At 34.4% G+C, this 12,078-nt stretch overlaps 3 protein-coding genes and 1 non-coding gene across 5 annotated transcripts; all 4 read left to right on the top strand.

The window, feature by feature from the left end:
• The first annotated feature begins 1,296 nt into the window (after nucleotides 1-1,296).
• Nucleotides 1,297-4,712, top strand: LOC7497856 (F-box protein SKIP8). Of its 2 annotated transcripts, none has more exons than XM_002303622.4 (3): nucleotides 1,297-1,991; nucleotides 3,042-3,238; nucleotides 4,319-4,712. In XM_002303622.4, exons 1-3 carry the CDS (start codon nucleotides 1,545-1,547, stop codon nucleotides 4,578-4,580), a joined length of 906 nt encoding a protein of 301 aa, XP_002303658.1. In that variant the 5' UTR covers nucleotides 1,297-1,544; the 3' UTR covers nucleotides 4,581-4,712. The 2 variants fall into 2 exon arrangements, with proteins under 2 accessions (XP_002303658.1, XP_024452592.1); XM_024596824.2 differs by lacking the exon at nucleotides 4,319-4,712 and adding an exon at nucleotides 3,728-4,277 and having other exon boundaries at nucleotides 1,335-1,991.
• A 2,991-nt stretch (nucleotides 4,713-7,703) lies between these two features.
• Nucleotides 7,704-7,775, top strand: TRNAQ-CUG (transfer RNA glutamine (anticodon CUG)). Its single transcript has one exon. It is a non-coding gene; the product is annotated as a tRNA-Gln (tRNA).
• Nucleotides 7,776-7,855: 80 nt separating this feature from the next.
• On the top strand, nucleotides 7,856-9,510 carry LOC7497857 (uncharacterized). Its single transcript, XM_024598207.2, has 2 exons — nucleotides 7,856-8,200; nucleotides 8,977-9,510. Exons 1-2 carry the CDS (start codon nucleotides 7,953-7,955, stop codon nucleotides 9,221-9,223), a joined length of 495 nt encoding a protein of 164 aa, XP_024453975.1. The 5' UTR covers nucleotides 7,856-7,952; the 3' UTR covers nucleotides 9,224-9,510.
• Nucleotides 9,511-10,079: 569 nt separating this feature from the next.
• On the top strand, nucleotides 10,080-11,589 carry LOC7497858 (uncharacterized). The gene has a single exon (XM_002303624.4). The coding sequence runs from the start codon at nucleotides 10,252-10,254 to the stop codon at nucleotides 11,344-11,346; it is 1,095 nt and encodes a 364-aa protein (XP_002303660.1). The 5' UTR covers nucleotides 10,080-10,251; the 3' UTR covers nucleotides 11,347-11,589.
• The last annotated feature ends 489 nt before the right edge of the window (nucleotides 11,590-12,078 follow it).

Genomic DNA, 12,078 nt, shown 5'->3' on the forward strand with positions numbered 1-12,078 from the left:
TTTAGGGGGGAAATAAAATATTTGTTTTAATTTGAAATTGAATCTTTAAAATTTTATTTTGCTACAATGAAGAGCCTTGATCGTCATGTGTTTGGTAATGCAATTTAAAAGATTATTTAAAGCTAATACAAAAATTAATTATTTAAAGGATTTAAGTTTTTGAATTTCAAAAATTATTTTGTTAATGTAAAACTTAAGAATTACAACATATTCTTAAATAATATATGAAAATAGTTTAAGGATTGTAAATGACCTTGTATTTGCGTTGAAGATAAGGATTGTAAGTGACTTTGCTTTTACATCTAAGATTAACTTAGGAGGTTTTTGAGATTACGGTGTAGAGTAATTTTTAAAATTAAAATTGATTTTTTATTTAAAAATATATTAAAATAAATTTATTTATATATTTTTTATTTTTGATATTAGTACATTAAAATTATTAAAATGCACTGAAAAAACTTAATTTAATATTTTTTCAAGCTAAAAATAGTTTTAAAAAATATCTAAAAATAAAAATAAAAATTGTATTAAACACTCTCTTAGTGTGTTTGTTCTTACTGTTTATTGTGTGGTTGTAGTTGAATTGGCAGGAAGAAAAACTTTTGGTATTTTCTAATTTTTAGTAAATTTATATTATTGGTTTATCAATAAAATAATAATTATAAGTTTGATGAAAAAGCTGTAATATTAATATTATAAGAATTTATTATTTGAAATATAATGACAATCTTGTATTTGAAATATAATAATAATCTTATAAATATTTTGAATTATTTTGTTAACTTTATGTCGAAGATTGACTTGATTAGTTTGTTTTTACATTTTATTGTGTGGTTGCAGCTGAATCGATTTAATTTTATTTTTTTTAACTCTTTTCTAATTTTTTATAAAGTTATAATATTAATTTAACAATAAAGTAGTAATTATAAGTTTGATGAAAACATTGTAATATTAAAATTGTAGTGGCTATTTAGTTATTATTTTATATAAGAAAGGTAATTTTGTAAGTATTTTGAACTATTTTGTTAAAAAAAAGTTTCGTAATTGTAATTTTCAAAACTATAAAGATAAAATAAAATAATAATTAAACTATTAGAAAATCAGGTAATTTTTTTTAATTTAAAACTTAACGCAGACTAAAGACCGAGTTCGCAGGCCACCGAGTTTTTTCCTCAAAATTCTACAAAATAGAAAATATATTAGTTATTTAGCACAAGAAATCAACTGTAATATCATTTGAATCTATTATTAATTACCCGTATACCATTAGTAACGCACCCACTCCCACGCGATCGAGTTTCTCCCAGTCAGTTGACTCACACGAGTCGCGACTCACAACGACCCCCCCCCCCCCCCCCCCCCCCTCCCATCCCTCCCTCACTCTCTACTCTGCAACAAAAGAGTTCGACGACTCCGTTTCTTCTAGGGTTTCCATGAAAAACCAAGACGACACCACCCTCTCAAATAAAACGGCACTGATTTTTTCAAAAATACGGTTTCATGTTCTTCATTTGTGAAATCTCACTCGCTTTCATGTCTTGTAAATGGAGATTACTGCCTTTAATTTCACTCTCTCTGAATCTTTCCTCATAGCCTCATCTCTTACCCTCCTCTCTCTCTCACTTGCTCTCCTCACTCTCCGATCAAAATCTCCCAAGTCGAAACTCACCGTCCATTCATCCACGCCAGCAGCATCAACATCCAAGACGAGAACCTGCAGGTGTTGCTGTTCTTGTATCGGTGAGATTGGAAGTGATAATAGTAAGGATTCTGTTACGGCGGGGAAGTACGTGAACGGTGTTGGTGCGGCGGAGGATATGGTGGTGGATAAGCAGACCGGAGCTTCGATGATGGAGCAGTTAGTGCCGGAGATTACAACGCACGCGCTTAGTTATTTGGATTATCCAAGTTTGTGTAGGTTGTCGATGACTAATTCATTGATGCGTAAAGCTGCTAATGATGATAATGCGTGGAAGGCGCTGTATCATAAGGTTTTCATTTTTGTTAATTTTTAGATTGTTCGGTTAATTTTATTATTGATTATAGATTGTAAGTGCATTTATTCTTGTGCTGTGGAATACGCTGCATTTTGGCGTGAAATTTTTTTGTTCTTAAATTTTTGGGAGCGGCTGTGATTGTGATTGTGATTGTGATTGTGGGTTTATTTTAGAGTAAAATTTGGTGTTTTGGTTATGGTGAAATTGTTGCTGATTTGGCTAATTGTGGGGATAGTGTGAAATTTGGAGAAATAGGGAATCAGTGTAAATGTGATTGGCATTAACAAGTAGTAATGTAGGGTTTTAGTTTCAGAATTTTCTTATATGCGTTGTAAAATAGGTGTTTTTCTTGATTGAAGTGCTGTATGACACTATATTTTTTGTTGGATTTTATGTAAGTGAGAAGATCATTTTGTTGCATATCATGCGTTTTGGGGAATAAAGAGTGTTATAGTTTAGTTCTCTTTCTTAGAACTTGTAGATGTTGAAGAACTATAGATTAAAATCCCCTAACCTGGATGATAAGGCGGCATAGCAGCTACAGCCGTAGAGAAACTTTTGAATTGGGAGGCCCAGGAAGGGCATTTGGAACATTCTTTTTAGGGAGGGAAAACGTGGTACCGTTACTAGCTCAGTCACATATTGAGTGTTATTCCATGAAATAATTCAAATCTCAAATTATTGCTATAAGGTTTAAATTTTATTTGTTATGAGATCATCCCCCTACCATTATTTAGGAATATTGTCTTCATTTTTGCTTTGCATTTTGATTTCCTCTTAAGGATTTCTTGATTTTTTTCCCCTAAAATTCTGGAAGTTCTTCTCTGCCATTCCTATTTTCTCTTCTTTTTTTTTTTTTTGGTATCCTCGATTTAAATTTTTCCCTATCAATGTGGATTTACCAGGTTGCAAATGTGGATTCAAAGTGTAGATCTTTTTCTTTTTGTTTTAGTAGTAGTTGCTTTTTAGATTTTATTGCTTGGGGATTTTCCTTTTACTGTGTGTATTGATTTTATTTTTTTTCTTTTGTGTTTGCTGTGTTAGGATTTTACATTGGAACAAGGTAGTGTGACTCCTGTTATTGGGTGGAAGGCTTACTATGCGGTTACAAGAGCCATTGTGAATGTCAATACAGAATTCTTTAACATCATTAGAGAAAGGTCTCTTCAAGCAATGAGTCAATTATGGCTTAATTCAGATTATGTGAAGTGCACCCATGCATCTGGGGAAAATTTTTCAGGGTATGATCATTTATCTTAACTTCAGCTAATAAGACTATTTTTATGTTTTCGAGTGATGACCACAGAAAAGGTTTATAACGTTCCTGCAGTTTGCAGTACTTAATGTATTTATGAGTTATTGAATGTTTCTCTAGTGGCATCCTCCTGTGATCTTTTTTCCCATGTCCTGCTGTTAACTGGAAATCCCTAGGCATGGGGGACTTCCTAATAGTTGTTTTTGATTTACAGAGGATTCACACTTTTCACTTATAGGAACTGTTCTTTAAAGACATTTATCCTGGTTAATGCATTTGGGGAGCCTAGGAGGATTTATATAGGATGATAGTTGTCCTGTAACCAATTTATATGGTAGTGATGAATTATTGCTGAATAGAAATACTGTGGTGATTTGTTCTATTATGATATAAATTTTTTTTCTTGCATTTTGAAGATGCATATATTGATTTGACTTGGTTATGAATTTTGATATATGTTTTCATTATTTGACAGAGTAATCAATCTGCTTAGCTTGGGCTACAGGAATTTGGTAGATGTGGGAATATGTGGCTTGGTAGAGTAAATATGAACAAACTAGTAATGTTAGAGATGTACTCGCATCCATTGGAAAAGCAGATGAGGGGTGAGGTTCTCTCATCCTATTTGATAAGGAATATAGGAAACCGGATTTTAAAATAGGAACTAGATGTTAGGAATGAGAACTCTATTATATCCCAAAATTAATTTGCCTTTGTAACTTTTGAAGTCATGGTAATTGGAAAGAAGTGATCAACACGCAGGAGATGATTTCTTAGATAGTATGAGCGAGTCACCTCAAGCACAAGTATATTTGGATGCAGTTTTACACTTGTCAATTAATGAAATGGTAGGAGAGATAATCATAGGATTTTTTATTCTTTAATCACCTAGCATTGATTCCAAGTTGATGAAATGGCAATTGGATCAAATAAAGTAAAAATGAGAATTAAAATAGTGAGGTTATTTATTGTATTGGTGACTTATTTTATGCAGTATTCAAAACTTGTTTGCTTTTAATGTTTGATTGAACAGAGCTTAGAGCTGAGACGTGCTTGACCTATACAGGTATAATGCTGTAATACAGAGTTGGCAGTTTGCATTTAATTGGGAGCAAGGATTGGACTTGCAGGTTCGTGATGTAAGGGCTCGTGTGCTGACTGACATGGCTTGGGTTACCATGAAAACGTACGTTGTTGAGATGGACAACGGGCCATTTAACGTAACTAATGTCTTTGAGTTCCATGATGGACGGTGGTACATGGTGCATCATCACAGTTCAGTGATGATCATTGATGCGGAGGTGGACCAGCAGATTGTGCATGCATGAATTAAGAGAGAAGTAAAATGATACTCAAGTGATAACTCAAATACTAATTGCAAAATAGCGGTATTTATTAGCAAGAGCCAGTTTCTCGAATTTTCTTTATGAATTCATGGAAGATCATTTCAATTTTCTTCATTTCTGTTCTTCTCTCGGCTTTTAGTTCTGTAATTATTTCGCCCAATTCATTCCTTAGACACAGATAACATATACACACATCCATAGCAAAGTTGTTATTGTATCATCATTTGAGGAAGTAATTGAAGGATAAAAATGAGAAATGAACCCATGCTCATCTTTCTGTGCTGGGATTGCCAGAAAACATGGAAGTCAACTTGCGAGATGAGTAGATGGGAAGCAATTTACTTGTGCTTGCGTTCAATCTCTGCTTTCTACCTTAGTGTCCTGTTGTGCTATACCTTTTGTTTTCCGCTTAGATGTTAAAAATCAAAATGATTTGCATTTCATGTTCGAGCAGATCCCGAAGACGATGGATTTGGAGCAGCTTAAATGTTCAATATAGCCTTGCCTTAACCGTGCTAATTGACTAGGAATGACATTTCTGAATTGTTCATGTACTTTCGGTTCTTGTATGTTGAACTAATCACCATGTAAGGATTTATCCCATTGGTCGATCCTTTTCCAGAATTGGTGGGAGCAGTTCCATCTCTGTCCCGCAAGAGTTCAGGAGGAGGGTGAGGACCTGGATAATGAGGGACCTTTTTGTAATAATTTATTTGGAGAATACTTTGGTTGGTTTGTCCTGGAGGTTGGCCTGCAATTGTATCTACACTAAAGAAAGTGTTTGGTTAAAATAGAGGTTTATTTTAAATAATTTTGCTGACTTTTTTTTTCTACATGATCTGAGTTTAGATATTTTTTTCTCAAAAAAATTCAGACAAACCAACTTCACCATGAATATTAGAATTAAAAAAAAAAGTAAAAGTGCTCAGCTGTACACCCAAATTTATTATATATTATGAATTGGAATAGTGTAACATTAAAACTTGGTATTGAGGGTAATATAATTTTTTGCTCAAGTTTTATTGGTTATTATCATATTAATTAGGGATACCTTGATTTTTTTCATATTTTTTATAGCACAATAAAATGATTAAATTACTCTTAAAATAAAAACTTATTTAACTAATGTCTAAAGGCTTTTCTTAATTTTCACTTTTTAAAGCATGGCAAATGACAAAATTACCTTTATAAGGAAAATTTCTTTAACTAGCATTCAATGGTTTTTTTGCGTTTTCATCCTGGTTGTTTTTTTGTTATTATTAAGTTAATTGAGGAACAATTTAATATTTTAATAAATATAAAGTATTATTAAAAAAAACTAGTTGGTGTGTGCATTGCACACGTCAACGTGTAGAATGTGTCCTTGTTATTCATGGGACGTGTTAGGGGGCATTCAACAAACAAACAATGGCTTTAGAGGCAGCATTTGAATCATCTCAATGGCCTCTCCATCTATAGGTAGCACATGTGGCTTACTGACCTTCAATTTGATGCCAACAACCATTTTCTTTTTTTCCCTTCCTTTATCTATCATCGATTTCCACGTCTAACACTTTAAATTCTCAAAGCAATCCTTCAATTTATTTTTTCTTCAGATTTGATCCATGTTTTTTTTATTACTATTTCTTGTATTTGAAATAATTTGTAAAATTAGATTTTTTTTTTCAATTTCATCATCCTTCAATTTTTTTTCTTTTGCCAGATTTGATCCGCATTCTTTTAATTGTTGTTTGTTTTATTTGAGATATTTTTTAAAAATTGATTTTTTTTCACAATTTCATCATTCTTCAAGTTTTTTTTCCTATTAGATTTGATCTCCATTCTTTTAATTACTATTTTTTTTACTTTGATAAATTTTTTGAATTAATATATTTTTTTGATTTGATCCTTCAACATTAAATTGGTTGGGAATTGAGCTTTTTGATTGAGCTCGGGTGTAGGACTTCACAAGTTACAAGTTTGGGGGAATAATCCAGGTTTAGAAGATTTGCTCAGGTTTGCTTATTTTTGTACTAAAAAACTCATGTTTTTTCAATTTCATCTTTTAATATTTATTTAATTGGAGGTTAGGCTCTATATTTTTTTATTTGCTTTCTATATGATTTTTCACTAATTTTGAAAATAACATGAGTTATCTTGAGTCTTTTATTTGTTATTCTTTGTTAAATTTATCTTTTTAAAATAATTTTTATTTTTAAACTAAATTAGACTAATTGATTAAATATAAATATGAGATACTCACTTCATGATATTTTATTTGGTTTGCTTTCCGAGTCTTTACTCTGACGGCATGTGCGGCTGCTTTCGTTTTCAACATGGAGCCTTTCGCAATGACATTAGAAACCATCTCGGTGAGCTCTTTCTGGTGATGTGGTGGTATCCATGACAAAGTGATGATGAGTTTTCAACAAAATTTTATTTCTTCTCCTCTCGAGTATGATATTGGTAGCTCATTTATTTATAGTTAATTATTATCATTTTTTTGTTTGCTTTATTTACTATCAATTCTCTTTTTAAAATTATATTATTAAATTAAATGATCTTATTGAACTTAGTTAAATTAATAACCCAAATTTATTTTTAATTATTTAAAAATATTGGCATTGCTTTAACATATATTTTATTATTAGAAAAAATTAGACTTGGTCTACGACATACCCTTTTTTATTCACAATAAAAAAGAGGAGTTAGTGATACTTCTTTTCTTTGTTTTCGGAACAACTGCCGAAGCCTAATGAATTTTTAGAGTTAATATCATGACATGAACTGATTTAAAAACAAATTCCAACCTAATTCAACAGAAATCAAATATAATTACATGGATTTAAAAACAACTTACTCTAGGACAAGCTGAAGTTTGAAAAATGAGAATCTTTATTAACTTTCATTATTAAGATTGTAAAACAGACTCTTCTTTTTTCTTTTATTGCTATATCTTACCTGGTATAGCAATAAAAGAAAAAAATAAAGGAGTCTTTTCTTGCCCTAACATTCAATTACTACAGATATCCGTTGAAAGCCTAAGCGGCACTTAACAATGTCGGATAGAAAATGAGAGGCTTGTCAAATGATGTATAATAATAAACTGATGGCGTGAGTGTTCGAGGTTCCATGGTCTAGTGGTCAGGACATTGGACTCTGAATCCAGTAACCCGAGTTCAAGTCTCGGTGGAACCTTTCGTTTTCTTACATTTCTTTTTGGGAAGCACAACACGAGCTCATAAAATCTTTCTGTGGGGCCTAACGAATGCTATTGGATTTGAATTGAAGCCATACTGCAAGCTAGTGGCTACCACCCATTCCTCTGCCTTCGCAGTTGCGCACAAACACACTCTCACAGGAGAGGGGGAGAGAATGGCAATAACTCTTTTTTCAGTTCCAACACCTCACCAATCCCTTTGCACTCGACGCTCATTTACTAGCTGCAACTCAAGGTTTCATAGCTCTACAACAACTCTCATTCAGTACCCATCTAAGTCTAACATCATCCTTCTTTCTTCTTCTTCCTCTTCTTCTTCAATTACTTCTGTTGTAGAGGATGGTCCCCCTCCTCCATCAGATGCTCTTCCTGCAACCGATGATGTCGACAAGCTTCCTCTCAGGTACTTCCTATCTCATCTTTTTTGTAGTTGAGCCATTAATTTTCTTGTTATGCACTTCCATCTGTTTGGTTGCCAATAATTCAATGAAAGAACTGGTCTTTGATGTTAATTTTATGTTGGGGCCGGCCAGATTGCTAGCTCAGTTGAGTAACCAATTTGTAATACGTTATAGTTGTGGATGAGGAATTTGTAATATCTCTTTCCTCTATGTTGTTTGTGAAAACTAAAATACCGCAATTGTTTTTTAAAACTGAATTATTTTCTAAAATCTTTTTCACCTACGCTAGTTTTCTAAAAAAATATTTAATGGGATAATTTTCAAAAAAAAATAAAAATTCCAGTTTTCCTGGTGAAAAGTTCGATTTTTTAATCATAACCATTATTGTGAGAGGCAACATAGAATTGTCACTAGGGGAAGTTTGTTAGCTGTACAAGAGGGGGTAGGTGCTGTAGAGCATGCATCTCAGTTCATGAATTTTATGCTGGCTCATTGAGACAACAGATAATATTGCCCACTAAATTACCGAGGGTTTACTGGGTTTTAGGAGAGGGGTGGGATTATATTGCACAAGAAAGTTTGAAACAAATTGCCCATCTTAAGTAGAAGAAATCATTTCTCTGGGCAGCTGAAAGATGTTCTCGTAGCTTTGCTCATGGAAGAAACTCTAACTGATGGTATATATGACTGGTTTTGAGTCCTTTGACACATTTTCAGTCAAGAATTTTCTCCTTTTGCTTTCCTTAGATGATGGTTGATGAACATTCTTTCTCCACAGTGGTTGTAAGGGCTGTGGGAGAGAGGAAATAGAGAAGGGATGCAATGGAGAGGGAAGAATTCAAGGTGGGATCGCAACAGTTCCAGGGTTTGGTTGGTGGCCAATAAAAGCTTACAGGCCCTGTCCTGGATTTTTAGCATCCGGTGGAAGGTATAGGCGACAAGGGCAAAGCATGGACGAGGTTGCCTTCGGAAGGGGAGGGGAAAAAACTCCGGTAGTGATCAGTGACGAGGGCGAGACCAGGTAAATCTGAGCACAGTTTTACCTGAGCAATCGGGCATCCTGCTAATCACTTCTGGAAATTTTACCTAAACAAGCTGTCCTGGATTTTATGCGTATAATTGGATGAGCTGGCCAAGTATGATTGTAGTTACTATATGTACTGTCTGGTCATTTTTCACTTTAACTATAATCAAAGCCATAGACCAGCATACTATCGTATCCCATGTAAAGTTTTTGAAGTCTACATTACATTTAAAATGTCTTCAACCAGATGTATTTATACATATTAAATTATGTTACAATCTTCAATCATACCAGTAATTATATATAAAAAAAACACAAGAAAAAGATTTTATTAATTTTTTTTCAAAAATATCAGATAAAAAAAAAACACAAGAATAAATTTCTCAAATTCTCGGGCCCAACACGCATCAGCCCAAACAAACTCCAACGTAGACATGCTGGGTCCAGTATATTATCAGCCCATGAATCAGTGGGCTTGACATCACACCTGGCCCATTTTCTATGGGCTAAAAAGATGTCAAATAAGCTTTGTAAAAAACAAAAAATCGAACTTACAAAGTAGGGAATATTGGAAATATGAAAACACAAACAAACAAATTTATCTTTTGAATCCCTGTTTGTTTAAGTGAATACGAAAAACTAAAAGCTAGAAATCCAAGCAGAGCCAAATAAGCAAAAATATCCTATTTTGTATCTCACTCTCAAAACCCCCGTTGTCCAACCACCTGTCATTCCAAGATAACATCCCATGTCATTTCCTACGTGGCACTCATCGACACCATACATCAATCCTGAGGCCGAGAACCAAAATCCCACAAAATTTTCTTGCAGATACCCTTCTCTAATCCAAAACATAATTAGACCAAAGCTTCTACTAAAACCACACAAATATTATTCCACGTTGCATTGCAACCATAAAAATACCCTAAATTCCCTTCACGCATTACAAATCACCACATCCTGTCCTTGAACACCCCAAAGCCGCCAACTCAAATCACACACACACACAAAAAAAAAAGCAACGCAAAAATGGGGTGCAATTCTTCAAAAAGAATTGAAGCAAATGTAGATGTCTATCGTCCGCCGCCTTCAAGCTTTGCAGTATTTGACATCAACTCAATTCAAGAACCATGGCTTGTGGTGGACAATTCAGCTCCAGAAAAGACATCAAGTGTGCCAGCGCCGATATTAGAGAAGCTCAACAAGTTTGAAACCGATGCTCCTCGTTCTTGGGATGAGGTTAGCAAAGCACTTCAAGACCTTAAGCCTACACTCAATAACAAAACGCCTATTGCCACACCTTCACCACCACAAAAGCCTGATACTACACCAGCTCAAGTTGCTAAAACCAACCAAGAAAAGAAGCAAGAACCAATTAGAAAGAGTGTTTCTTTTCATACCCTTGAAGAGTTGGAAGCAAAAATAGCTCCAAAACCAGAAAAAGAGTTGAAGAAAACAGAATCCGTCAGGACACTGTCGAGGAAAGTTGAGGTTGTCAACAAGACTGAATCACGAGTTGGTACTGAGCCAGTGACCGAGCCATCCGGTGGTGGTGTGATCCGGTCTGTGAAGGAGAATATATTCATTGTAAGAGACAGGTTAGAGAGGGGAAAGGAAGGGAAGCCTCTGAAGAAGTTTGACCCGCTGAGTGGATTCGAAGAGAAGTGTCCACCAGGTGGAGCTGACTCGGTTGTGCTGTACACGACGTCGTTAAGAGGGATACGAAGGACATTTGATGATTGTACACGTGTCAAGACCTTATTTGAGCTGCACCATGTAGTGTTTGATGAGAGAGACGTGTCGTTGCACGGTGAGTTTTTGAACGAGTTGAGGGATTTGGTGGGGGAAGGAACGAGTGTGCCCAGGGTTTTTATCAAGGGAAGGTACATAGGAGGAGTTGATGAGGTGGTTGAGCTGAACGAGTCGGGTCAACTCGGGAGGATGCTGGTGTGGGCACGTGTGGGACGAGTCGAGGGAAGGCAAGCGTGTGAAGGATGTGGGGATGCTAGGTTTGTGCCATGTTTGGAATGTAGTGGGAGTTGCAAGGTTTTGATTGATGGGGCCAAGGAGAGGTGTGGAAAGTGTAACGAGAATGGGCTGGTTCGGTGTCCGACTTGTCTTTAGGGGTGTTTTCGTCTTCTGAAGGAGAGGATACATAAGAAAATCCTTCGAGCTTGGTGTCTCTATAGTTTGCTAATTTGGATTTGATGTGATTGTGGGCAAAGGGATGGTGGGGGGCGCCGAGTGGGCGGGCGGTGATGGCCGTGCTTTTTATTCTTCAAGTTTGTAATTGATGTGTTCCATGTTTGTTGACTTCTGAAATTTGATTGCCAGGAACAGAGATAAAAGGAATTGTATATTAAATAATTATGTGGGTTTATGGTGATGGTTTAACGGTATGATTATTTTAGTGGTTAAACTGGTTTTTTAAAATATTTTTTATTTAAAAAAATATTATATTAATAGTTTTTTTAATAGTTTTAACATGTTAGTGTTAAAAATAAAATAAAAATCTAAAAATTACTATCTTATTATATTTTAAATTAAAATACATTACCAAAAACACCCACTGAGTTTAACTGGAATGAATGATGTTATTGCATTTTATTGTCATTTTATATTAACTTCAGTGTAAAAGGAATGATAAAGTTTTACACATTAACCGAGGCCTCGGTGGCCAATTACCTATAAGGATTCCAAAATGGTAGGAATTAGGATCCCTTACTTTTCGAGGGTTGATCATTCACGAAGTTCGATGGCACCATTTTTTCTTGACCAGGGAATGCATTGAGTATGTTTCTTTAAATACTAACCCTTTAATATTTGTATTTTTCAAGTTTTTCGGTGTTTATTTTT

The sequence above is a fragment of the Populus trichocarpa genome, chromosome 3 (genome assembly GCF_000002775.5).
Source record: "Populus trichocarpa isolate Nisqually-1 chromosome 3, P.trichocarpa_v4.1, whole genome shotgun sequence".
Taxonomy (NCBI): Eukaryota; Viridiplantae; Streptophyta; class Magnoliopsida; order Malpighiales; family Salicaceae; genus Populus; species Populus trichocarpa.

What these genes read in the sequence shown, in the direction of transcription:
- LOC7497856 (XM_002303622.4), top strand. Translation starts at nt 1,545, where the DNA reads ATGGAGATTACTGCCTTTAATTTCACTCTCTCTGAATCTTTCCTCATA. An exon ending in GGAAGGCGCTGTATCATAAG is followed by an intron (nt 1,992 to 3,041) that starts GTTTTCATTTTT and finishes TTGCTGTGTTAG; the next exon opens with GATTTTACATTGGAACAAGG. An exon ending in TCTGGGGAAAATTTTTCAGG is followed by an intron (nt 3,239 to 4,318) that starts GTATGATCATTT and finishes TGACCTATACAG; the next exon opens with GTATAATGCTGTAATACAGA.
- LOC7497857 (XM_024598207.2), top strand. Translation starts at nt 7,953, where the DNA reads ATGGCAATAACTCTTTTTTCAGTTCCAACACCTCACCAATCCCTTTGC. An exon ending in GTCGACAAGCTTCCTCTCAG is followed by an intron (nt 8,201 to 8,976) that starts GTACTTCCTATC and finishes CTTTCTCCACAG; the next exon opens with TGGTTGTAAGGGCTGTGGGA.
- LOC7497858 (XM_002303624.4), top strand. Translation starts at nt 10,252, where the DNA reads ATGGGGTGCAATTCTTCAAAAAGAATTGAAGCAAATGTAGATGTCTAT.